The 27,482-nt window shown below is 42.9% G+C and overlaps 4 protein-coding genes across 4 annotated transcripts; 1 reads left to right on the top strand and 3 right to left on the bottom strand.

Moving 5' to 3' along the window:
* Positions 1-779: 779 nt before the first annotated feature.
* Positions 780-15,023, bottom strand: CLUP02_14874 (uncharacterized protein; the record flags this gene model as incomplete). Its single annotated transcript, XM_049293800.1, has 18 exons — positions 780-791; positions 10,408-11,422; positions 11,482-11,543; positions 11,647-11,746; positions 11,865-11,911; positions 11,968-12,081; positions 12,150-12,420; positions 12,518-12,787; positions 12,894-13,051; positions 13,139-13,191; positions 13,296-13,478; positions 13,582-13,711; positions 13,872-14,006; positions 14,091-14,336; positions 14,458-14,519; positions 14,595-14,808; positions 14,888-14,955; positions 15,014-15,023. 18 exons carry the CDS (start codon positions 15,021-15,023, stop codon positions 780-782), a joined length of 3,150 nt encoding a protein of 1,049 aa, XP_049150946.1.
* Positions 15,024-15,785: 762 nt separating this feature from the next.
* CLUP02_14873 (phosphatidylinositolglycan class N) lies at positions 15,786-20,491 on the bottom strand (the record flags this gene model as incomplete). The annotated part of the gene is made up of 11 exons (XM_049293799.1): positions 15,786-15,917; positions 16,030-16,073; positions 16,249-17,061; positions 17,114-17,222; positions 17,286-17,397; positions 17,451-17,638; positions 17,691-19,246; positions 19,315-19,723; positions 19,820-20,026; positions 20,190-20,197; positions 20,392-20,491. The coding sequence occupies 11 exons, from the start codon at positions 20,489-20,491 to the stop codon at positions 15,786-15,788; spliced, it is 3,678 nt and encodes a 1,225-aa protein (XP_049150945.1).
* A 273-nt stretch (positions 20,492-20,764) lies between these two features.
* CLUP02_14872 (chromosome segregation protein) lies at positions 20,765-22,230 on the bottom strand (the record flags this gene model as incomplete). Its single annotated transcript, XM_049293798.1, has 3 exons — positions 20,765-20,979; positions 21,030-21,428; positions 21,480-22,230. 3 exons carry the CDS (start codon positions 22,228-22,230, stop codon positions 20,765-20,767), a joined length of 1,365 nt encoding a protein of 454 aa, XP_049150944.1.
* Positions 22,231-23,241: 1,011 nt separating this feature from the next.
* CLUP02_14871 (cystathionine beta-lyase) lies at positions 23,242-27,172 on the top strand (the record flags this gene model as incomplete). The annotated part of the gene is made up of 9 exons (XM_049293797.1): positions 23,242-23,355; positions 23,415-23,697; positions 23,758-24,130; positions 24,180-24,676; positions 24,751-24,899; positions 25,081-25,374; positions 25,427-25,486; positions 25,572-27,044; positions 27,101-27,172. 9 exons carry the CDS (start codon positions 23,242-23,244, stop codon positions 27,170-27,172), a joined length of 3,315 nt encoding a protein of 1,104 aa, XP_049150943.1.
* Positions 27,173-27,482: the final 310 nt, after the last annotated feature.

Below are 27,482 nucleotides of genomic sequence, written 5' to 3'. Positions count from 1 at the left end.
TTTAATTTTTAATTATTATTTTTATTATTTTATAAAAATAAGTTATTATTAGGCCTATAGGGTTTACTAAACTAGCTATTTTAGTACTACCCGCGCCTTTATATACGCCTTAACCTCGTATATTTAGTAATTAGTTATTAATAAACGCCCCGTTTATAATAAATAAAGTCTTTAGGGTATTAACGGGGTAACTAGCTTATAAGGGTAATCTATCCTAATTATTTTCTTTATCTAGCTCTTTTATAAATACTAATATTTAAATAGGACTTACCCTATAATAAGCTCGTTTTTTTAAATAAAATAGGGTTAAGTAGTCGACTCCGGATAGCTATAGCTCGTTAATACTAACGGCTTTTTATTAATAACTAAGTATCGTTTCGTTAACGTTCCGTTTATTTCCGTAATTTATTATTACTTATATTAGTTATTTTATAAAAATAAAAACTTTAGAATTATAAAAGATTAAGCTATAAGTACTTAATTAATAAAGCTATAATATAAGTATAAGTATATTATAAAACTAAAGCTTATAAAGTCTTTTATAAGGGCTTTATTTTTTAAAAAGTTCTTTTATAATAAGATCTGTATACTAGTTATTAAGTTATTAGTATCCTATCGCCGGCCGCATCCCGAATTTATTATAATAGTATTTCTAATTAATATAAAGAATCCTTATAATATTTTAGAGTACCGTAAAGTAATATACGAAGCTATAAGTTTAAAGAGATTCCTTTTTAAAGCTACGATTTTATATAAAAAAAATAATTACTAACTTTTTATTATTTCTCAAACTAAAATTAAGTTATTAGTTATTAAACCTTAGCTAGTAAAGAAGGGAAAAGGTCGTATAAAGCTAATTATAACTAAAACTTTAGGCAAAACGACGTATAAAAATATTCTAAAAACATAGCTTTTAATAAGTATTAGTATTAAACTAACGATAAAGATTAAGGAGGAATTATTAGTTAAGTAAGAAAAGAAGATCGTTAAAAAGGAGGTAAAAGTTAAGAAAAAGGTTAAAAAGGATAAAAACGATAAGAAAGACGAGATTATAATAGTTTAATAAGAAAATAAAGTTTACGATAGTAAATAACCTAGTATACTATAAGGATAAAAACGAGTATTCTTATTAATAAATAGTTTAGAATAAATTATAATTATATTTATAATTCCTCTTCGTCCTTAGTATTACTCGTAATTACGAAGCTATTTAATATTCTAAGATTAATTCTAAAGTCTTCTAATCTCTACTTAACTTATATAATACCGCCCTATAGTTTACTAAGTAAAGTAATTTTTAGTTAGAGCTTATTACGTATATATTACTTTAAATAAATACGAAAATATTAATACGCTTTAAAATAAGGATAATTAGCCTCGCTAAACTTCGTACTTTTAGCTAATATAGTTAAGGAGCCCTTAATAATTAAGGTATAAATCTATAAAGTAGCTTAAGGAAAATATACGTCTAGATTATTACTATTTTAAATAGTGTTTAATAGTTATTAAACTTAGTCTTAGTTAATCGGCTATATAAAGTCTTATATAGTTCGTAACATAAGTTAATAATATAGTTATTATAACTAACTAAAAATAACGTAAGGGCGACCTTTTTAATAACGAATTCGATAAGAGTTCTAAATTTATACGAAGTTAATAAAATTAGAACGAATTAGTAGTATATACGTAAACAGAAATATAATCTAGTTAGAGAGTATATTTATATAGAATAGCCCTTAGAACTTAAGTAGTTAGAAGTATTTTTATGAACGTAAGTATACTTATATATACTAAGATATATATTACTTACTTATTAATATACTAATCTACTTTAATAAAAACGATTTTACTAACTCTTAATCTTAACGTTATAAATACTTTTACTAAAGATTTAGTAATTATAGAATATAATTAGACTTTTTATTATTAAACGGTATTATAAAAAGTAGTAATAAATACTAAACATAAGAACGGTTTCTTTTCCTTAGTCTAAACGAACTTATAATAGTATAAATCCCCGTTATTAAATAATAATAAGATATTATATAAGTATATTCCGGGACGTATAAGTAGAAACCCTTATATAGAACTATATAATAAACCGTAAATAAGTATTAATACTAATATAAATCTCAAATCCAAATACTAAAAGCTTATCGTATATATCTAAAAACTAAATATAATTTAGTCTAGGAGTCGTAAACCCTTTATAACGGTACCTTATCTTACTTAACTAATTTTAAACTTATTATAAAAAGGTTTTATAATATATAAAATATAGTTCATTTTGACTAATAATATAAGCTTATTAGCGAACTTATATATAAAAATACTCTCTACTATACCCTTTAGTATAGCGAGTAACCTTTAATATACTAAAAAAGAACTCTTTTAATTATTATTATATAATTACGAGCTATTCTAGTATTTATCGTTACTAAAGCTAATTTTATTAACGAAGTATTAATAATCTTATAGCCGTAATTATAAATCTTTTAGATTAGAATTAAAAAATGATATTTTTATTATTTAAGTATTATTAGAAAAATAATTCTTAGATACGAATTAATAGATCCTTAGAAAAGACTGTACGCTCTTCTTATTATAAGTCCTATTTCGTAAGTTAACGTTCGAAAGTTCGCTTTATAATTTTAATATTAAAAATTATAAAAATATATATAATAATTGTATTATAGGTCTAATTACTCTCTAACTTTATAATAATTATCGTTCAATATAGTAAAAGATTAATACGCAGTCGTACTATTTTAAAATAATAATAATATATAAAGTAAAAAACTAAGAAAGAAATTTTAAGTAAGGGGTAAATATTTATATATAATTATAGCAATATATAGGGGTATCTTTTTACTTATAAGGTCTTATAAGTATATATATAGAAATATAAACGCTTATAGGGATCTATAACGCTAAAAAAGATAGAAAAGTATATAATAATAATATATAATAAATAAAAGTTCTATAATTTTATTAGAAACGTTAAACTTTAGGGGGAGCTTTTATATAGTTAATTACGGCCTCTTATAGGCTAAACTAAGCGCATATACTCTAGTTTATAACTAATAAGTACCCTACGACTCCGTAAGGGCCTTATTACCTAGGTATTAAGCCTAACTATACTATATTTTAATATATACCTATATAAACTCCTATACTATACTATATAAAAATATCGAATTAATTACTCCTTATTTAGAGTTTATATAAGTTAATAACGCTCCTTATAATCCTATATACTATTATATATACCCTCTTCGTTATTTTTAGTTTACTTAGCTACTTATTTAAAGGCTTTTATTATTATATAGAGGTATATAGCGGGGATAGTACTTAGAGACTTAAGTAGAGCGCTAATACGGACTTTACTACGGCCCTTATAGTTATAACCGCGCTTAATAACCTTAATAAGCGTATTACGAGCTAGTACGAACCGTTAATAAACTATAAATAAATATAAAGTAATATAAAGTAACGTACGAGTAATAACGGGAAGCGTAATAAGTATATACTCGTATATAATAAATATATAATTATAACTAAAGCAGCCCTTACTTATAAAAGTAACGTAATTAGTAAAAGTACCTTTACCGGCCTTATAACGGGCGCATAACTCGGTACTAGTTTTAATATTACTATATACGGTTATCTAAATAATTATAAGAAATTAGGCTATAAATACTTAACTAGCGAGGCTATAATATAAGTATAGGTATATTATAAGACTAAAGCTTATAAAGTCCTTTATAAAGGCTCTGCTTCTTAAAAAGTTCTTTTATAATAAGATCCGTATACTAGTTACTAAGTTATTAATATCTTATCGCCGGCCGCATCCTAAATCTATTATAATTACTCCCCTCTTACGTAACTTTAGTCCCTAAAGTTATTACGTAATATCTTTTTTTAATACTAATAATAAAGCTATTAACGTCGTTATTCGTAATAAATTCCGTAAGACGTTAATAATATCCTTTTTTACCTAAGAACAAAGCATTGCTCTTATCTCTTTATTTAATAGATACCTTATTATTATTATTTAGTGACAGCGCGCCGACTAGTTACTAGGTTAGTAGTATGTATTCGTAATAAAGTATTCTGACTATCGTAATATATAAGAGCCCGCCTAACCTCGCGGTTATTATTATTACTAGGCTATTAATTATAATAAAAGATTTTTCGTCCGTTACTAGTCGCGTGTTTACTTTTTTTTCCCTCTTTCTATTCGGCGACCGTTCTACGAATTCTTTTTTATATAACTATACTTTTCTTTTTACAATATTCTAATTCCGTATCGTTTCTTAATTATAACTCTCTCGCTATACTATTACTAAGTATTTACTAAAATATCTATTATTTTGCGTATTTAGGATATACTTAATATAAAGTATAATCCTAAAAAGGGCTTTTATAGTCTCCGTAGCGGTGCTCTTTATATGCGCTACTTAGCTAGTTTATATTATAATATTAACGAGCTTATTTATATTGCCGGCGCTTACGTCGCTAAGTATATTATTTATTAAATTAATAAAAAGAAGTGTTAACTATTATTATATATAAACTCGGCCTCCTCTAGCTACGCTACCTACCTATTTAGCGAGCCCTTAGTATAAATCTTTAGATACTTTTTTAATATTTAATAAGTTCGCTCCGTTTAGCCGTCCGTTTATAAGTAGTATGCGGTAAATAGTTAGTAACATATTGCCCGTTCCTTAACGAACTCTTCTTAAAATACGCTTATAAAGAGCTTATTTCTATCCGTAATAATACCTTTAGGCGTACCGAACTTATATTTAACCTCTTAATATAAAATACTTACTATTTATACTACGTTAAGTATTTTAATAATAAATAAGAACTTCGTAAACTTTATTATATAATAAATAATAACTATAATACTATTATACTCTATGCCGTTATTACGAGCGCTTAGTAATAACCCCGTAATAAAGTCTATAGATATTTTTTAAAATAAGTATAAGAGTAGTAGTAGTAACTATAGCTACTTATACGGCTTATATCTTAAAATTATAACTCCTAAATAATACTCATAATTCTTAACGTATTCTTAAATATCTTATTAGATATCTTCTTAATAGAACTTCTTTTAAATTAGCTCGAGAGTTTTCGTAGCTCTTATATAACCTACCCTATAATTATCGTAGTATTAGCAAAGGATCTCTATTTAAAAAAACTTTACTTAAAGAATAATAAGTCTTTTTTTAAAAAATAGTATACCCTATTTATTAAGTAAATATACTCTTAGCTTACTAACCGTAGCGCGAACTCTTACTAATTATAATATATAAAACTCGTTTTTAATTTATAATCCTTTAATAAGCTCCTTAGTTTCTAGCGAAAAATAAGAAGCGAATACCGTTTTACCCTTTATAAGCTCTTTTATAACGGGGCATAAGATATACTATTTTAGTATAATAACTCTAGCTCTATCTAACTCCTTTTTATCCTTACTAAACCGTTAACGAGCGTTTACTAATAACTCTTTTACTTTCTTACTTCGAGTCGTTATAGTAATAATTATTACTATTTTATTAGTACGCCTTATAATATATTACTAATATAAAAAAGAGGATTCCCTATCCTTAAAGCTAGCTAATATCTAGCTAGGATTATAAAGGGAGGCCTTAACTATTTAAATATATACCTTAGTAATATTATTTTATCCTTTTAAGCTAATTATCCTTTACTAAACGTCGGGTAGTAGTTCGCTAATAAAACGTAGTTTCTAAGCTAGTATAGAGAAGACGTCCTTATAAAGCACTTCCCCCTTTATATAGTCTAGCTTTTTAAATAGACCGTCCGCCGGGTTCGTTTTCCTTAGTTAGTATTCTAAGTTAAAGTTAAATATTAATAATTTATATACCTACCTCGCGAGCCTTCCCTAAAGGTCCCGCGCTAGTGCGCCGATTATTTTTTTAAGTACTTAGTAATCCGTTAAGACTATAAACTTTTATAAAAGGCCCTAGAAATAATAAGCCTAGTACTCTAGCCCTTTTACTATAGTAAGTAGTTTTTATTAGCCCGTAGCCTATTACTACTCCGTATCCATAAGCTTTTGCAATTAATAAGTAACGGGTCGCTATTCTTTATTAGCCTATTATAATAAAATTACCGTAATAGCTTTAACTAAAATATCGGTTTTTACTTATATAATATGTTATAAGTTTTAATACGTAAATACGGTTACTAAAATAAAAACGACTTTTAGCTAATTAAATACCTCGTCTATTTCCTTAGTCTACTAAAAGTCCCTTATCTACCCCTTTTCTATTTTTAGTAATACTATTATCAATATAATAATACCCAAGTATTTAGTAATAAACTTTTAATAGAAGTTATAAAACCCTAAGAACACTTAGATATCCCTAATAGACTTTAGTACCTTTTAATTAGCGATCGTTTATACTCGTAATAAGTTAATCTTAATTCTTTTTAGTATAATAATATAACTTAAGAACTCGACCCTCTTTTAATAAAACGAGTACTTTAATAATTTAGTAAAAAGCCTATATAAACGCAGACGTTAAAAGACTTTCTTAATATCCTCTATATACTACTCCTTTATTATTAAGTAAATTATTAAATCGTCTATATATACTATATAGTAAGTATTTAGTAAGTTAGCGAGCGCTTAGTAAATATATACTTAGAACGTCGCGGGTGCGTTCGTTAGCCTAAAAAGCATAATAATATACTTAAAATAACCGTATCGGCTCTAAAACGCTATTTTTTATTAGTTTTCTTTTTTAATTCGGATACGGTAGTAGGTATCCCTAATATTTATTTTTAAAATCTATTTCGCTCTACGAAGCCTATTTAGGAGCTCGCCGATAAGTAGTAGTAAGTATTAATTCTTTATAGTTACCCTATTTAGCCCGTAATAATTTATATAAAGGCGTAGCGTGCCGTCCTTTTTTAATATAAAGAGGATCGGTGCCCTAGCCTTATTAACTAAAAATATAATATAACCGTTCGCTAGGTTCTTAGTAATATACGCGCAAAGCTTATTAAGTTATTTCTCGCTTAACGGATAAATAGGACTATACGGTAGTTTAGTACCCGGAACTAAGTTAATAAAGTATTTTACCCCGTTATATAACTATAGTCCTTTTACTAACTACTTATTAAACGTCTCTACTTCTAATTAAAGTTTTAGTAATAGACCCCCTCGTAGTTTAGTCTCCGTTACCCCCATAATACTTCCTATAGTAGTAATATATAATATATACGCCCTCTTATAATTCTTAACGATATTATAAGCTATTACCTTTAGTTCGGTAACTAAGATAAGCTTATATAACTATATATTTATTACTATATTAATACGAATGCCCTCTTAGCCTATTAATAGTTATAATAATAAGAGGTTTACTATTTTTTTATCCCTATCGACTATAGCGAATAGTTACCGAATCTTTTTTAGCTACTTATAGTAGTTAATAAAGAAGAGCGTTAATTAGTAAGCTTTTCCTTAGCCTACGGCTTTACCCTAAAAGTCCTTTAACGAGGGAGCTATAGTAATAGCCGGGGTTAACCCTAAATAGGTTACGAGCCTAGTACTAATAATATCTATCTTAAAGTATATATTTATATTAACTTTTATTAGCCTTTTAGTAATACCTCGTAAAACTATTGCCCTACTCTTCGTAATTATTCCTATCGGTACCCTCTTAATACTTAATATAAGCGTATTAAGTATATTACCTACGCTTACTCATTTTCTAACGAGTCGACTTCTATAACTCTTAGCTCGGTAGTAACCCGTTAAATAGTTACTAACGTTAGCTTCGATCGGGGGTACGTTAACTTATCGTTACCCCTACTTCTTAACTTATTTTTCTAGTACTTACTAAATATATAGCCTATTTTATTATATATAAAGTACTTAATATTACTACTATAACGCTTCTATAATAGCTCGGTACGAGCACTCTTATTATATAGTTTCTATAATATTATTCCTAGCGAGTCCCTAGAGCCTAGCCCCTTAGAGCTCTCCCTACTCTTTTTTTTATAAAAGGGGGATATTTAACGCGGTTATTTTAATAATAAATATAGCCTCTTCTTACCGTCTTTTTATAACTAGTTGCCGCCCTTTTACTAATTGAATAACTATAATTTATTAGCCTCGTAAGCTATATCGCGTACTCTCTTAATTAAAACCTTATAACGAATTAGATTATCCTATAGCTAAGATAGTAGTCTAAAGAAAAACTAATATATCTCTATTTTTAAATTCTTTATATTTTCTATACTTAGGTTATAATAAATCGCTAACTACTTAGCGAAGAACTAAATAGGGGTCTAGCCCTCCTTTAGCCTCTTTATCCTTAGCTCTTTACGGTATTCCTATTCCTAAGTCTCGGGGTCTACGTATTATTAATAAATAAACGCTAAAAAGTCGCCCTAGGAAAGGGGATCTTAAAAGCTCTTTTCGTAATTATGCTATTATATTTATAGTAATAGGGATATCTTAAATAGGGCCTATTCGATATACTATTCTATAATACTTTTTGCGCAAAGCTTATTACTTACTTCTATAATAATAATCTAATCTACTACCTAAGTACTCGTAGACTCTTTTCTAATCGGTTTATAGTTATAAAAAAGAGGCTTTTCGTATTCTCGTTAACCTAAACGCGTTACCGGCCGCTTAGTAAGCTATTAAACGAGCTCTTTATATCGACGCCGTTTTTAGTTTCGATCTTTAACTATTATTTCTATTATTTTATAAAAATAGGTTATTATTAGGCCTATAGGGTTTACTAAACTAGCTATTTTAGTACTACTTGTGCCTTTATACGCACCTTAACTTCGTATATTTAGTAATTAGTTATTAATAAACGCCCTATTTATAATAAATAGGGTCTTTAGGGTATTAATAAGGTAACTAGCCCGTAAGGGTAATCTACCCCGATTATCTTCTTCGTCTAGCTCTTTTATAAACGCTAGTATTTAAGTAGGACTTGCCTTATAATAGGCTCGTTCTTTTAAATAGAATAGGGTCGAGTAGTTAACTCCGGATAGCTATAGCTCGTCGGCGCTAATAGCTTTTTACTAACGGCTAAGCGTCGTTTTATTAACGTTCCGTTCGTTTTCGTAATTTATTATTACTTATATTAGTTACTCTATAAAAATAAAAGCTTTAAAATTATAAGAAATAAGGCTATAAGTACTTAACTAGCGAGGCTATAATATAAATATAAGTATATTATAAGACTAAAGCTTATAAAGTCCTTTATAAGGGCTCTACTTCTTAAAAAGTTCTTTTATAATAAGATCCGTATACCGGTCGCTAAGTTATTAGTATCCTATCGCTAGCCGCATCCTAAATCTATTATAATAATATCGGTAGCCTAAGTACGAGTTATAGTAATATCTAGGGGTATATAACGGCTATTTTTAATAATCTTAGGGTTAAGCTTAATTTAATACTAAGGCTAGATTATATAAGTTAATATAGTAATATTAAATAATATAAGGTAGTATATACTAACTTATATAATACTAAGGTTATAGATTTAGTAAAAAGTCTTTAAAAAGGAAAATAAAGAGCTTATAAATAATATAAGAATTTATATAATAAGGAAGTTATTATATAGAGGTATACGTATTAATAAGGAGGTAAAAGGTTATTTTATAAGACGTAAGGTCGTTAGGGTATTACGTAGGTTAGTATACGGGGACCGTCGGGAGCTATATACCCTTAATACGGGCCGGAACGTTATATTAAGCGCTTATTATAAGTATTATATAGCGTATACAATTATTAAAAAAGGGAGTATCCTATACGAAATTATTAATATATATACGTAAATAGTTAATACTAAAGAAAAAAAAAATAAAAAGAATTAAATTATAAATAGGTATATATGCGTAATTATACTTATAATTGCGCGTATATTAGCCTAAAAAAAGCATAATTACTAATTGGTAAAAATTATATTAGTAATTACGTATAAAATTACCTAATTATACTTAATTAATATTTCTAATTAGTAAATCGCGAATATTATACTTATAATTATATATATAATTAGGTAATAGTAATAAAAATAAAATAGAAAAGGGTATAAAATATAATAAAGCGAAATATAATTGCTAATAAGTAACTATAGGGGCGTAAGCGGATTACTTACCTTATTTAAAGAATATTAGGTTAGTTAAGAAGAAAGAGAAATTAATTAGTAATAGAAATTAGTAAAGAGAATATGCCCCCTAGCTACCCTATTTTCGCTAGGCGGCATAACCGCCCTTACGTAACTACTACTGCCTATAGTCGTAAGTAATTCTTTATAATAATATACGGGATTTATTATAATATTTATTTATATATATAAGAAAGTCGCGCTATTAATGCCTAAAATTTACGGTGGCCGTAGGTCTATTGGAAAGAACGGTTTTGGCGGAGTGCCTCTTGCAGTCTGCCGTAGGTGAGGTCAGCGAGAACAAGGAGTGGTGGGAGTGGGGGTGGGCAAATGGTATTTCCCCTGATGCTGATGCTGATGCGGGTGCTGGTGCTGGCGCCGGTGCTGATGCTGATGAGAAGAGGATGGGCCTGCGGGACGTGGAACCGGGGGCGGTGGAGCTGCTAGTGCCGGAGCTGCTGGGGCTGGAGATTGATGAGATGGAATTCGGAAAATGCACTTCTGCCGAGTGTCCTGCAACTCCTGATGATGATGTTGTTCCTGTCGTTCTTCTACTTACTGATGTTGTTGCTGGTATTGTGGATGATTCCAAAAGAGAAAAAGATGGGTCAATAGTAGGTCCGGAACCTAACACAGGTTGAGGTCCGGGAAGGTGCAATCCAAACGTGGGGACCTCTACAACTCTTGCCTCTCTTCTTCCTTCTTCTTGTTCTCTTCCTCCTGCACTGCAGCTTATATCCGTTGATGTACCCGTATCAAACAACAACTGATGTTGCCCCGTCCGTTCTTCTTTTTCTTCTTCTTGTCTCTGCTGCGACTGATGGAATGGGAAGAGCACTGACGTTAGATTGGGTTCGCTTTGTTGCCGCAGACCGGCAATCGCGTTGTAATTGTTCTCTGTCAGAATCCCAGATTCGGCTGCATCAACATGAGCCGCTGGAAGGTCAATGTCACCGTCGATGCCGAGGTCAAGGCTGAATGTCAAGTTCAAGTCCAGGTCGCGGCTGACGTGATGGTCGAGGCTGTGTTTTCGAACCTCACTGTCGGTTTCTTTGCCTAATTCTGGCAACCCGGTGTCTTGTTTTGTCTCTTCTTCAAATCCAAAGTAGTTTTGCTGTGATAGTTGCTCGTTTCGATGGTAGTGTTGATCGGTTTCTTGTTGCTGCTGCTGCTGCTGCTGCTTCAATAGCACAACTCCGGGAAATTCAAGGTCGCCGTCCTCTTCAAGATTCGGCACACTTGGCCACTGGAGCACAGCCATCCAAATTTGGCCTCAGGAGATGAATGACCTCCTGACCTTTGTGAGGATGTTTGTGCTTTGTCCGGCGTGTCTTGCTGTCGTGTAACTCGGGCAATAAGCTGCCGTGTATAACGGTCAGTACTTTATCGTGTTGTGGCTTTGCGCAGGAAGGATCTCATCTGCCTGCCCAGACTCTAAGCTGCTTTGCAAAAAGAAAGGGACATGAAAACAGAAGAACGAAGATAAATGGTGACGCAGTTCAACAACCAACACAATCACCGCGAAGGGCGACTCTGGAAGGGTCGCGTACCTTTCAAGTAAACTACAACATGACATACCAAGAAACGATATCCCTACAGAGCTGGAGCTGCTGTCATGTACGTTGGTCTAGAACCCTGTTTTCCTACTCAGATACCCTGCTGTCTTTTTTTTTTTCTTACGCTACTGAGGTAGGTTTCTTGGTCTGAAGATCGGACAGAGTTGTCGCCTGTAGGTTTGAAGCTCGGCCGATGACGGGATATAATAGATCGGGGAATCAGAAACCCAACCAATTCCCGCTGCATCTGCCGGTTTGCCGCTGCTCAGGTTCCCTGTTGAGCAAAGCCCCCTCTTCACATTACTGGTCTGTTCACCAGCAAAGACAGAAAAGGCAATCAGCTTTAGCTTCACAGCATAGAGCCTTTGGCGTTTCTATCGCTTGCTGTCGTCTAGCTCCCAGGTTCAACGTTGTAGGAGATCCACTGTTGTGGTATGTGGTGATGCGCTGCAGTCTTTTCTCGACGTTGACTCGCTACTTTCTCGATATCTCGCAATCGGCTCCCGTGTAAGTAAGGCAAACTCGTCTGCCCTTGTCCCGGGACGATCTGCCTTGTGTCCGTATCACAAGGCAAGAGTTGTAAGGCTAGGCAGGTATCACGGAGGGAGGTCCGGCTGGTCGTCTGGCCCCAGCTTCGTTTTCTCAAATATCGGATCCAGTTATGGCTCGACGTGTTCCCACTTTGAAGACCGCAGCGGAAGCAAAACAGGCGTTATCTTGCGTTTCTTTCCTTGGTAACCTGCGGCTATGCTTGCTTTTGAGGCTTGGGTGTTTTACTCCCAGACAAGATACCCGTGAACGGGAGCGAGCCATCTTCTATTATAGACATCGGAGATGATAACTGGAGTCTGGAAGAAAGGATCCGGCTCCTCGAGCTGACGCCAATACCAAGTCCCCAGGTACATCGCATGAAAAGAATCACACCGTCTCCATCCTTGCTTTAGCATGTAGTTTCTACGTGACGAGTGACTAGTGATCAGTGTGCAGTGTCGAGTGCCAGGCTTCGCCTCTGCCGCCGCCAATGGTTTAGCTCGATGGTCCCCTTGGCTGTTGACGCCGAGATTATGGTCTTGTGGGTAAGTGTGACAGCCTCGACGGAGTGTGTACCCAAGGCCGGTGGAATGGAGCGAGAGAGAAAGCCACAAACGTTTACAGGGCAAGCATGTGAGACTTCTCAAACGGTGCTAGGTATTCAGTGCTCGCAGGATCGCTGCCCCTCCCCCGCCAACGTCTTTCCTGGTCCCGGCTTCCGGCGAAGACGGATGATCGTGTGCCATGGCCCGCCCAGAGTCCATATGTAGTATAGAATGCCTAGGGTACGCAGGGGGGCTAGAAAGTGAGGCAGCGGGACATGAAGCAGTGTCTGTTGCCGCAGGTGGCAGTCATTCAGAATCCAACCCACGCCACTGGTTGAACAGTCATGCGCCAATCCATGTTGAGAACGACGGAGACTGAGGAGGTGAATCCACTCCTTCCGCTCCTCCCCGGCCATCCATTTCGAACATGATTCTTTTAGCCCTCCTCGGAACGGATAGGTACGGTATGGGGGGTGGACGAGGGTGAGGGTGAGGGCGAGGGTGAGGCTGGGCGTAACCCGCTAGATCTGGGGTAAAAGAGATGGAATTGGCCGTGATGTACGGGGAATGGACTGCTAAGGGTGCGGGTTGCGGGATTGTGGTTGCAGAAGACACCCCGCCAGGCTCACGGCAAGGGAAGGGAAGGTGAGGGCCTGCAGGGGCTAGGCAACGGCGCAGGCGCAGGCCCGTAAAATGATATACTAAATGCTAGGTACTACGTATACTACCTAAGGTAGGTATCAAGGGATGTAGCGTATGGAGGACTGCGGAAGGGGCGGGGTGCAGGCTGGGCGCGCGCGCGCGCAGATGCGGGTAGGGTAAGGAGCAGGAACGGTGCGGTGCGGGCAGCGGTACGGTGATCAGTTGTTGGTGATGAGCTCCTGCTTATTCGCAGCTGCACGACTGGATAGAGCATTCAAAAGTAAGGTAAGTACGTACGGATAGTGCCTGAAGGAATCGTACTCCGAAGTCGCGGTAAGGGTATGGATCGGGGGGGGGGGGGGTGCTCCGAAACGGTGCTGGCCCGCGCATGTATTACCTCTTTAGGCAAGGACCACGCTTTGCTGTGCGTCTCGACTCTCCAAAGTGGATTTCTTCTTTTGCTGCGCCCAGAAATGCTGAGGTGCCGAGAAAAAGCATATGATCACGACCTCGACTTCGACTGCATGACCGCCCTGCTCTCTGTGCGTCTGGTGTCCGTCACGCAGCGTCACCTCTTCCAAGTTTCTCTAAAGAGTGCCTTCCTTTGAACCGTCTAGCTTGTATATGATCACTCGAAATGGGGAAAGGAAATCAGAGAGAAAAGGTATACCTGCGTAGATGAGCTCACTTCTCGCCGGGCTCTTCCGATTGCCGGGCAGTGTTTCCCTGGCCATGGCAAGGGTACCGGCGCACACGGCACCACCACCAATACCACCACCATTACGGTTGTTAAAGATCCAGAACTGCCATGGCGATATGCTTAAGTGGTGGACTCGAGAGTTGGCGCGCCGCACGGCACTCCCCCGGGATGGGAAACACTGACGTTGCGACAGAAAGTTTATTAGTCTACACACTGCGTAGTCGAACTGCTCATGATGATTTCCGCGCGCGGAACCCGAGCAGTCCATGGTACCAAGGTGACTGGGATACTAGCTGTACGGTTTTGTCTAGTGTGCCGCCGGTGAACTTCTTTGGTGTGTGTCGTGTGTCTGTCTCCAAGTCTAGTGGACTGTGTGAGTGTTAAAGTGTGCCAATGTCTTGTAAGTGTTGCACAGCAAATGACAAATGATTCTTACAAAATTGGGATTCTAGACGCCGCAAACTTTCCAGGCCGTTACTGCGTTGGTCTTGGGAACTTGGGATGACCGCGGTCCACGATCGTCCGGAGGAACGACAACTGAATAGGATCTGTATCCCCGCGCTGTTTACCAATTTGGCATGTTTTTTGGGTAATGCAGTTTCTTCCATTCGATATTGCTCCTCTGATTCTTCTTCATCCACGGGCTGTTGCTTTTAGAGGTTGCCAGCTTGCATTGAATGCTTGGATCTGTTCCCAACATAACTAGAGTTTCCTGGTATTGTAGCACACTGTCTCATTAGCTGTACAGCTGTATCGCGTGCGTACCGTATCGTGCGATTTACTTTCAATGCCCGATCCTGTCTGGGTCGATCATTTGTATTTGTGCTAGTAGAGCTGGAGAAGCCTACATCATACGGGCTCTCATCTTGGCATGTAGCCTTGTAGGTAGACCGCTACTACTCTTTCAACTTTCACTGCCGGTTTTATTCCCCGTCTTGCTTCAGATAACGAGTGTCTCGACAGGTTAAGAGTAACATGCCCGTCCTTCCGTCTCACGACGTATTTAACCCAGCTCATGCAACCTTTCCCCGCCATATCACCCTCACATATGCAGGCAGGATCGTGGGGCGGGCAATAGGGAATTGCATGTCAATACAACTAGCCCAATGAAGATGACAAAACGGGATTCTCCGGTTCCTCGACAACATTCGAGAGCCAATCTATACGTTTGTGGGACTAGTATACGAAATTCAAGGTTGCTGTAACCACATCACACACGCAAACAGATAATGAAACGCCCAACCAAGGGGTACTAATCACCCAGTACTTGACGTATTGAAGCATACAAACAGGCCCAGAGTATGGAGTGAGGCCTGGGCCTGGTTTGGGCTGCTACATCTATATCTACTTACTTCCCCGCATTATCTCCCCGAGATCACTCAACTCCACGTAAGATCACCAATGACTAGGCCGGCACACTAGACTAGACATTCTGTCATTGCCGCGTTGTGTTATGTTTCTTGCAGGGCCAAATGACCAGTTAGCCTTAGCTCCCCGAATTTCCTTTTCAACCCGCAATATTCCCTTCCACCCCTGCCCCCCCCCCCTCCTTTTCCCAGCTTCCCGCCCCTTCCATACGGCCGATATACGAATGTGACTAACCTATGTCCCGCGACAGCCCTTGAGATCACCGGGGCTTCACGGGCTTGAAATATGTACTACAATTTCTTCTATCTGGGCGATGCCGAGGCACGTTGATTTGGTGGTTGTAGAAGAAGAGGTTGAAAGCCGAGAAAGTTTCGTCACTGAACAGCGATGACTACGTCTTTGAAAGCCAAGAGCTTTCCCCAGTTACGAAGAGTGTGGGGTTCAAACATGTCATTGGGCACTCAAGCCGGTCAACAAACGGCACGTAGAAATGTCAAGCTCACAGGACACAGCTTGCCGGGCTCATTCCGGGTCTTACCGCGAGTCTCTGATTCCAAGGGATTCCTGCGGCTTTTGTTTCCACACGTCTCGATTTAGCTCAAAACCCGGGGTATCACCAGGCATTGTAGTAATAAATCAGTATCTGATGCCATCATATGTACATTGTCCTCCGCCTCCACCGGAACCATTGGAAAGCCCCCCCCCCCTTTATAGCCTTGTACCAGCACCCGATGTCTTTCCGTTGCCGTTGGCAATTGTGCCTCCGGCGGAGGCAGACGCCGCCGCAGCCGTTCCGTTCTGTCCGACTTTTGGTTCAGACCCCTCAACTTCAATGCCACTAATGAACAGGGCACTCACACCCTCGAGGAGCGCCACGAAGACGCATAACAGACTGGCAATGACAAAGTGGCTAATAGTCGAGCCGATCTCCAGCCAAGAGCCCTCATCCTTGACCACCCAGAAGAAGTATAGAGTGAGGACGTCGCTGATGGCCATTACAACCATGAAGAGAGAGGAGGGCGCCACGCCAAGTCTGACGTTAAGGATCCCGAGGTTCGCCGATATGAGGGCGAACGGAATCATGAGCTTGACGACGAGAAGCGCCCCCTGGGAGAAGGGATCAAAGATGGGAATTAGGCGGTACACGCTGTCCAAGCTGAAGGATGAAACCGACGCTACGTTCCCAGTGCTGAAGAAGGCTGATTGCAGCAAGACGAAGAAGAACAGACATACTCGCGCGTCGGCGAGAGTCAAGGCTCTAAAGCGTGACGTGGACGCATCCTGTGGCTTACTGGCAGTGTCTTTTGAGGAAGAGCGTCGATCTTCCTCAGTGCCCTTGCTAAAGACGAATACGCGATGCTCCAGACCGACCCAGGCAACCAGCAAGGCACTGAAAGCCACATAAAAGACACCTTCGTAGGAGATGGTTAAGATTACGAACGTCGGTGCACAGGTCAAGAACATGGTCATCAGACTGTGCTTGTAGTGGCTGTTGGGCTGCAGACGTTGAGCCAAGGGCATGAGCAGCGAAATAACTGGACAGATGGTTAGCAATGCCACGAAGTTATCCTGCCCTCGAACACTTACCCAGAACAATCCAGCCTACAACTTGATTTCCCCGAGGCAACCCCGCCTTCGCCTGAAGAGAGATAGCGCTGGACCGAGTGACCACGATCGCAAGTAAGATCAAGCCGATCTGCAAGGTCTCTAGTTAGCCTTTGTTGTTTCGTAGCACTTCAACCTGAGCACAATTCCTCACCTGAATACCTGTCAGAGCCCTGGATATGGGCAGAGCTGGCTTCGCCAACAGTCTGTCCTCCCAGATAAGATACGCCAGACCAATGGCGGCCATGACGATTCCACCGGCCACACTACCATGCGTTAAAATGTGAGTCCCAGTATGAATGGCATGGGGCGAACGTACATTAAAGGGATATCCTCTGACTTCATGGCGGGGAGCAACGTAAACACGCTCATGACCAAGCAGGAGAAGAACCAGACGACAGACAGCAGAGAGTTCAACTGAAGGAATCTCAGGCCATACGTCATTGGCCAGAAAGCCGCGAGAACGTAGATCACGGTGAGAACCTCGCGATGAATGTATCCCAGAGCCTGTGTACCTGGATTAGTAGTGTCCACCGGTCGAAGCAAAGATTCATCTTACCAAAGACACGATAATGCCGATGTAAGCCACGAGGTTCAGCAGGAACGAAAAAATACTCGCTCCAGTCTTGATGTGCCCAAAGAGAACCTTTCGGCCCTCGATAAGAGAGCTACGTCTAGCCCAGACTTCCTCCCAGAAGACGACGGGAAAGAAACCATAGGCATAATATGTGACCGGGGACTTGGAAATGATGAAGGATGCGTACAACGCTGCAAGGACGGAGCTGAAAGCCGTCGTGCCAAGAGTCGTACGTGAAGGAAGCTGGCTGCCACGCAGAACATGCAGATCAACGACAATCGTCAGCGCGAACGCCATCCAACCAAGGTATCCGATTGTGATCAGCGTGCGGAGGAACAGCCAATCGTAAGTCTGGAGGTATCTCAAGCCCTCCAGGGCGATCTTCATAAGAGCTGCAGACTCCTCAATGGCCTCTTCGTAGTTGCCAGCGTCGACCAAACGTTGGATAGCGGCCACTCGGCGCTCAGGGGCCAAACCTGCATCACTCAAGGGCTGGAATGGTCGGTAGCGGAGCTCCGTGGCCTTCTTTTGTTCTTCCTTGACCCTGTACATCTCCAAAATCTCGCGAGCGTTGATGAGTGCTGCCTGAGCCTTCTCCTCGATACTCGATGAGACGTAGGACAAGGGTAGCTCACCAACGGAGTTGGCAGGGAACTCCACACCGATCAAATATGCCATCAGAGCAGCAATATCAGCTTGCGCCACGTCGTGTCTCTTGATCTCATCAAGATGCCAGTCAGAAGAGTACTCGTCGTGCCCAGGAGCAACAGAATCGGAGGAAAGCACCGGCGGGGCAATCCCAGATCCCCAGGTGATCAAGGGGGTGCGAGTGTTATTAGGATGGCCATCGCCGTGGCTGCCCCAGTCACTCATGCCATGGTCGGCAGTGAAGACGAAAGCGGTCCGGTCATCGGCGTAGAAGTTCCCGATCATTTCTGTAATTTCCTTGACACCTTGGTCCACAACTTTGATATTATGCAAGTATTCCTTCGAGTAGGGACGGTACGAGTGTCCATTGGTATCCAGGCCGAGAAGATGGAGGAAAAAGACGACTTTGTCTTGGCGCAAAGCGGCATCAAGAGTGTCGTTCTTGGCTGCATCGGCGAAAAGCTCCTTGACGTGGTCAAAGACCCAGAAGTCCAATTGCAACGCATCTTGGCTGAAATCCTCAAACTCGTGTCCGTATGTGTAGGAATCGACGCGGCCGGGGACGGCACCCTGTTCGAACATTGGCAAAATATCGGGGGATCCCCAACTCCAGGTATGACGGCTTCGGTTGAAGACGCTGTCGAAGTTTACGGGGTTGAGCTTCCAGCCAGTCGCCACGGCCGAGACATCTTCATAAAGACCGGCGATGAGCGCAACATGGCCAGGGCGAGATTCAGTCGGCACGCGCGTGTGTGACACTCCAAAGGTGCCATGTTCAAGAACGCGGGATCGTAGGAAAGGGGCGAGGGGTCGCGGGGTTAAGTCATCCTCAGATTCGGGGTAGGGGTCGGGAAAGGACTGGAAAGCCTTGTCTGCTCGTAAACCGTCACCTGGAAGAGAATGTTAGCATCTTGCACCAGCTACTCCATGGTATTTGAGAAGGTGGGCGAGCTCATACCCACGAAAAGAACCAGACGGTCTGCAGGGGCTTTGGAGTTTTCGGGTCGTTCGATTTGAACAAGCTTCATGCCCGAAACAATAGGACTGACGAAGTAAATGTCAAAAATCGAATATATATAGACGAGGTGAAAGATGACAGCGACGGCTAGAAAGCCGGCGCGCGAGGAGACTGCCATCACAGACGAAGGGGTGATGAAGCAACGTCTTCTCTTTGGTGGGTTGTGTCTCTTGCGATGTCTGTCTTCTCCTGTGGGCTTAAAGGAGTGGGAGTAGCTCAATCGACGATGATCTGGGGTATGGCACGCCCAGAGTGGGTAATAGGCGAGTGAATCCACTCGCTCAGCGCCAGAGTCGATTGGTCTCGTGGATGACGGATCAAAAGAATGAAGGGGAAATGTTCGAGAGCTCTACGAAAGAGAGGGAAAGCGCAGTCATTTCACGGCTCGCGCATTGCTCCTATAAGAAATGATATAATACAATGATGTTGATGCGCAACGCTGGACTTTATTCATAGAAAATGGGAACCCAGCCGTCCCGTCTAGCTCAATGTATGTAATCGCTTTCCACTCCAGGGTTGACAGTCGTCCCGCTTGTTGCATCGACGCGGAAATTATTGGTTTTCGCGACACGTCTCCCACCCCCGAACTGACGACGTGTAGGGATGACGGACCCACATTGACATCTAGCCCCATGCCGTGGAGCGGGAACGGCTGTGTGCATGTAGCGGGGCTTTTACAGCTTCCATCCTGGATACAACACTGCGAAGTTCCTTAGCTTAGCCCAGGGGCAGTGTCTGCGACTTTAAAGACACCTTACTAATTATTGCCTGCCTGGTAGTAGCAGCATAACACGATTGGAAGTGCCTGGTCTTACCCACGTGTCTATATCATTGTCAAAACCATGGCTAGACACAGATATATTCAGACATGTATGCAATTTGAAGAATTCCTGTTAGTCACCCCCTCTATTGAGCATTGCAACTTTCCGTATTGCTAAGAGCGGATTTCACATGACCATTGAGGTGTAATTTGCTAGTGGGACATCAAGGTATGCACCCTCTTACAGGCCAGTCAACTGGTAACTACCAAGCTGCTTTCCTTGAGAACCTCTTTGGATAAGGTACGGAAACCCTGCTGGGAAATCACAAGAACAGCTCTTGGCTTTTGATGTTCCATATTCATAAGCCGGCAAGGAAACAACAAACTCCGCGAATCGGGGCTGGACCAGTTGATTGACACACTATCTACTGAGCTATTCCGCCTCGGCCTCAATGTATCCGCCAAAACCAAAATTCTCAGCAGATTTGGGCGGCATTTGAACGTCCCGAAATCACACGCGAGAAATCAACACCGTCTCTAAGGGGTATAATATCGAACAACTTCAAAGGCTTCCCGCCCACCCGTCTCATCTAGCTTCTGACCACCAGAACAGTCCTTACATCAGGCCCATTAGTCCAGCCGCTCCGTCAGAGACTTGATGACACGCGCGTAAAACTTTGCCGCATGTGGCCGAGGGAATTCGATCTCTTCAACAAGGAAGTCAGGCAGCATGTCGATGAGTTCGCGATCTCTGTTAGAGTCCAATTGTGGCTTGTACGTGAAATGAGCCTCCTCGTAATTCTCGCCGGAGCTCTCGTTCTCAACTTCAAGTTTGAAGTGAAGGGCTGCGGAAGTCAATATGATGAGATAACTGTTGATAAAGACGATGACTTACTTCCGTTTCTCCCCGTTTGTATGCAATCAAAGACCTGGCCCGCCGAGTCACGTTTGGTGACTCTGACAATCAAGCCGGTTAAATCCCCATAAAGATCCTCTTTCAATTGTCCCGTTTGCACAACATCCGCGCTAGCGATGGCTCTGGCAGCTGCGCTTGAACCCTTGACGGCGCTCCCAGGTATGACCTTGGCACTAGCTGCAGCTTCAGCAGACCTGCTCGCGGCTAGGCGCGTCGTCAGGGTCTTGATTTCCTGCTTTGCGTCGGCTAGGGAAGTCGTCAGAGCTGACACCTTTGCCTCCATTTCTTCCAGTTGCTTTTTGCGTTGTTGCCCTTCTTTGGCCAAGCTACGTTGCTCTGCAAGGTCGGCCTTGAGATGCGCAATGAGTTCGTTCGCAGCTTCATCCCATTAGCAATGTGCTACCCCTACAATTGGCATTTGGTACTCACTTTTGGCTCTTTCTTCACTCTCCTTTTTGAGATTATCAAAGTTGCGTTCTGCCGCCTTGACCCCAATGTCCCGAAGATCGCAATATTTCGCTTCCAGGTTATCGTACTTTCTGATTGTGTCGCCCAAGCGCCTCCGGATTTGCACATCACTAGCATCCAAGTCTGGATTACCGCTTGTCCGATTAAGGCGATGCGTTGACGGCTTTGGCACCGGTAGCTCATCGAATTGGTCATCACCTTCCGTATCGACGTCCATATCATCTTGAGCCTGCGTCTCTGGAATTTCAGATTCATCACTCCGGGTGGCCTTTGCTCCTGCACCACGCCCTCGCTTAGTCGACTTTGCGGTATCCTTCGTAGTAGAATTCGGCACTCCTTTCGGTGTGTCGGTAGTCGTCGCTATCGTAGCTGCTGCCTTCGGTCGCCCTCTCGTCTTTGCTGTAGTCGCCTTCACCGCCGGAGCAGTGTCCTCTTCTGATTCGGCCATACTGTCGACATTCGACGCATTATTCACCTCGTCCTCGTCCTCAACATCCTCCTCTTGGATCTCGACCTTCTCGGCAGCCTTACGGCCTCGCTTCGAAACCTTGCCGCTCGCCTTGCTCGACATGTCGTTGATGGCCTCTTCTCCAGCTTTGCTAATCGCCGCTGCAAGTTTCCCAGCCGCGCGACCCTTTGTAGCCTTCTGGGCAGGCTTTGCGACTTTGTTGGCAGCTGGTGGCCTGCCCCTGGCCTTCTTCGCCGGCGACATCTTAATTGGGTTCGAGGTAATGATCTTAGCGCTGGGAGAGGAGGTCGTCAAAATCTGTGTTCCAGTCTGATTCAGATAAAAGCGCAGTACGCGATATTTACACCACTAGTTGAATCGGAGGCTGATGCAAATAGGCAGGGTGTACCGGCGCAGCACAAACGCCGCCAGGATAGCCAACGCGCCCGAGAGAAACGTTTTGTGTCGCGCGGGAGGGGTTCGTGGACTATCGGCTCGGAGGAAGTGGGCGTGTATTGAGAATATCGAATAACATTGGTTTTGCACTTAGACTGAGGTGATCGATGTCAGACGGATGCGTTGGTCATGATAGCAGGGTCAAAATACCAAGGTTGTAGCTGAGGGGCAAGCGCAAGTGAGGAACTACAACTTGCGATAAAAAAGTAAACAAAGCCGCCGCGGTGCGACAGCCACCGAATTGGTACCTCACCTTGGGTGCTCCTAGGCGATCTTAGGCGGGCCGCGGCAAGGTGCTCAACTCACCTAGGGGGACATGCTTATCCCGGTACCTGACCACTACCTTGCCCAAGGTAGGTAGGTACCTAAGGTAGGTACATATCTTACCTTAGGTACCTAGCTTATCGGCTTATCTAGGAAGGCTAAGGTGGGTAAGGTGAGGTACCTTACCTTAGGTAAGAGTCAAGACACCTCAGTGCAATTTTGCATGTGGCGGTGCGCTCTCCAGCGGAGCACAGCGAAATGTGGCTTGAAAATTTACTGGCTACCCTTGTGAACCGCGGGTGGCGTTGTCGGCTCGATTCAATTCTCTGGGGCGTTGGACACGTCTATTTCGTTGCCGGCTATAATCCTCTATCCCGTCACTTGGACACGCTCTTGCCGAACCACCGAGAGTGAGAAAGGATCTCCTCCCGCTCACGATTCCGACGATACTTGCCTTAGAACACATTCCAACAAGCGTCAATAAACCACCGAGAGTTATCAAGCTAGTCCGTTCCGATCGTACCGTGTCGGCCCTCTGCCGCAACGCCAACACTGATGACGGGCGACCTTGACCGTTGGCTGGGTTCCGTCGGAAAGCTTCTCGGCATGGGTGACCGAAAGAAGGGCCTGGGCGATTTCGCTCTGGACTTGCTGTTGGTTGCTGGTATGGTGGGTAGACAGCTTCATCAGAAGCACATGTTTGGTTCCGAATGTTAACCGCACTCTAGATGGCAACCGGCGTTTACCTCGCAAGAAACTTCCTTTCTTCCCTCACGAATACCCTCGCCGACCCCGATCGAGAGAAACACGAGCAAGCACGGCTACAGGCCAAGGCTCATCTAGAGCGCTTGCGCAAAGGCAAGAATGTAGGGAAACCTGGCGAAGAACCATCAGATGACGGCAGCGTCTCCCGTCGCGGACCAAAGCCGGAAGAGTTGGTGTTGAATGAATATGAGAACCTCATTGCACTTGAGATGGTGGCTCCGGAGGATATCCCAATCGGCTTCGCTGGTAAGTGCTCTACTGATCTGGTGGATCAGCACCAGGGATATTGCTAACGGCGTATGATAGACATCGGTGGCTTGGAGGACATTATTGATGAACTCAAGGAATCCGTCATTTACCCGTTGACTATGCCGCACTTGTATTCCCACGCGGCGCCACTGCTATCTGCACCCTCTGGTGTGCTGCTTTATGGTCCTCCAGGATGCGGTAAAACTATGCTGGCTAAGGCAGTCGCCCACGAGAGCGGTGCTTCCTTCATCAACCTCCATATTTCGACAGTGACAGAGAAATGGTACGGTGACTCGAACAAGCTGGTCCGAGCTGTATTTTCGTTGGCTCGCAAAATGCAGCCCGCCATCATCTTCATTGATGAGATCGACGCGGTCTTGGGCACAAGAAGGAGCGGCGAGCACGAGGCCAGCGGAATGGTCAAGGCTGAGTAAGTTCTGAATCAGAAATCCTATCGTTTCCCGTCACTAATAATTCAGGTTCATGACCCTGTGGGATGGATTGACGTCGTCAAATTCTTCAGGCATGCCAGCAAGGATCGTCGTTCTCGGTGCCACCAACAGAATACACGACATCGATGAGGCTATTCTCAGGCGAATGCCCAAGAAATTCCCGGTGTCTCTTCCTGGCAAGGAGCAGCGACAACGGATCTTGCAGCTCATTCTGAAGGATACAAAGACAGACCCCGAGTTCAGTGTGGAGTACATTACCAAAGTCACAGCTGGCATGTCAGGCAGCGATATCAAAGAAGCATGCCGTGATGCTGCTATGGCACCGGTCCGTGAATACATGCGAGAGCATCGGGCGAGCGGGAACTCCATGTCGAGCATCACACCAGAGAACTTCAGAGGTATCCGTACAGAGGATTTCTTTGGTCGCAAGGGTGGAGGTCAAATCTTGATGGATAACCATGCAAAACACTCCAAGGCGTCGAGGTCATCGGCTGACGAGTACGAAGATATTGTCGAAGAGCTGGGTTGATTTGGCCAGAAACTTGGATTGTATGAAAGGAAATGAAAGACGCGGCAGAGGTCTGCTCTGAAAGGGTAGTGCACTTTTACTCGATATGTCGGGAACAACCATACAACATGATTGCCTACAAGTGGGCAACTTACGCAAACCATGCTATAATGAGACGATTGTACAAAGAAATGTACCGATACAAGGAGGAAACGAATACTGAAATACCATCATTTTACGTGAGAGAACTTGCCAATTTTAAGCGTTGGTCGCCCTACCAGCAGCGGCTTAGGTTCCCTATTTTGTAAACCAAGGCTGCAACGACTTTTGATTTGAATTGCCCATTGCCTCAGTATTGTTGAGAAGACGCCATAGCCCTAAGGTGAGAACTAGGCCAGGCACACAGGCATGCCGCATCAGAGCAAATTCAGGTACAGACGGCAGTCAGATGTGTCAAGCATGTTGCGCCGACGTTGGTTTGTTACCATCAAGGCGCGCCAGCGCAGTGTGCCAATTCAACGCCGCGCCTTTTCCCCAGCCAACATTCCACTCGGACCACGTCGCCCCCGCCGTTTCCAGGGTTCATGCCGCCCCGCCATCGCCGACTTTCGGGGCACGCTGTGCACACCGACAAATCACGTCATCGGCAAGGGCCCACACCTTGGGTCGTCCAGTGCTGTTGGAGTCACACGCTCCGTCCCCCAAAAGCCCGCCGTCGGCCCTCACTTAACGTCCCTGTAAAACTTCTCCTGTACACACCTGCAAGCTCCTATCAGCTCTCTCAACCTTCTCGTCAATTGCCTCTGCTTTTCAATCGAGTACGCCGGTGCTGCGTTTGGACAATTGATTTGCTGAGCAATTCAGTCTGTCCGCGGCGACAAGTCTGGCTCTTAAAGAAAGACCAGCGGTAGTACTGTACTCGATCCCGAACGCCTCCCGGACCTTCCTATCCTTCCTTCGTCCTATCGTCCCTCTCGACCATCAAGTGCGACGACATACAGGCATCGACTGGCCAAGATCCATTTGTCGAATCGCTCAATCCAAGAAAAACTCGTTCAATTGCCGCTGTCAACCAGATCAGCCGGCAGCTCCTCGATACTAGTGCTACCCCGCCATTGCTACATACGCTTTGTCTCACTATGTCTACACCGCCTAACAACGGAGCGGCATCTAAGTCCAGCGACCCCCTCAAACGGGTGGACCTTGACGGACACGATCTTCCTCCTTCTCCCGCGCCGTCTAGTCCTCGCAACGGTCGTCGTCGCTATGCCCTCGCCACGGAGCTGGTCTACACTGACAGCAACGACCAGTATGGCGCATCCAGCATCCCCATCTACCAGTCCGCCACCTTCAAGCAGACCAGTGCCACTGGTGGTGGGGAGTACGACTACACCAGGTCCGGCAACCCGACTCGCACTCATCTTGAGCGCCACCTGGCCAAGATCATGAATGCCACGAGGGCTCTGGCTGTCGGCTCCGGCATGGGTGCTTTGGATGTCATTTCCCGCTTGTTGCGCCCCGGCGATGAGGTGATCACCGGCGATGACTTGTACGGAGGCACCAACCGCCTTCTCACTTACTTGGCTTCCAACCAGGGTATTGTTGTTCACCATGTGGACACTACCAATGTGGAGAACATTCGTCCTGTCATCTCTGAAAAGACGGCCATGGTTCTGCTGGAGACCCCGACGAACCCTCTTATCAAGGTCGTCGACATCCCCTCCATTGCTAAGCTTGTTCACGAGGCCAACGATAAGGCTTTGGTTGTCGTGGACAACACCATGCTCTCGCCAATGCTCCTGAACCCCCTGGATATTGGTGCAGACATCGTCTACGAGTCCGGAACAAAGTATTTGTCTGGACACCACGACATCATGGCTGGTGTAATTGGTGTCAACGATACCGAGATTGGCAACAAGCTGTACTTCACCATCAACTCCACTGGGTGCGGCCTGTCGCCTAATGACTCTTTCTTGCTTATGAGAGGCATCAAGACACTTGCTATCCGCATGGAGAAGCAGCAGGCCAACGCTCAGCAGATTGCTGAGTTCCTTGAGTCCCATGGTTTCAAGGTCCGATACCCGGGACTCAAGTCGCACCCCCAATACGACCTGCACTGGTCTATGGCACGAGGTGCAGGTGCTGTTTTGTCGTTCGAGACCGGCGACGCGGCGCTTTCGGAGAGAATCGTCGAAGCCGCTAAGCTGTATAGTATCAGCGTTAGCTTCGGCTGTGTAAACAGCCTTATCAGTATGCCCTGCCAGATGAGCCACGCCAGCATCGACGCCAAGACCCGGAAGGAGAGGCAGATGCCGGAAGACCTCATTCGCTTGTGCGTGGGCATCGAGGACGCAACGGACTTGATTGAAGACCTCTCGCGAGCTGTAAGTGCTGTCAACTAGATTCGCCCCTAAGGCACCAATACTGACTTCTGTCGTAGCTTGTTCAGGCCGGTGCGGTCAACGTGACCTTGGACGGGTTTCACGCGACTGAGGCTGTCCAGCAGGCTTGAAGGACTCCCTGTAGAGGCTGGAGCTTGAGTACCGAGGCCTGGGTTGATTGGGTCAAAATGTAGTCAACCGCACGCGTAGTGAGTGAGTGGAAGAAAAACCACCTTCGGAACACAGCGGCGTTGGGGCTTGGTACGCTCGATATGCGTTGGAAAATCAAAAAAGAAAAGGGGGGCAACGAAAAGCGTGAATAGCTTAGAGAATTCGACTACTTCTTGTCGACCTGACCTACCCGGAAACGGAATCGTTCCTTTGCCGCACCTCGTATGTCTCGCAAGTTTTGACAGCGAATGCGTCCATCTGACCAGATGA

Source organism: Colletotrichum lupini, chromosome 8, assembly GCF_023278565.1.
Source record: "Colletotrichum lupini chromosome 8, complete sequence".
NCBI lineage: Eukaryota > Fungi > Ascomycota > Sordariomycetes > Glomerellales > Glomerellaceae > Colletotrichum > Colletotrichum lupini.
Note: the sequence above shows the minus strand (reverse complement) of the source record. Positions and strands in the feature narration are given on the sequence as shown.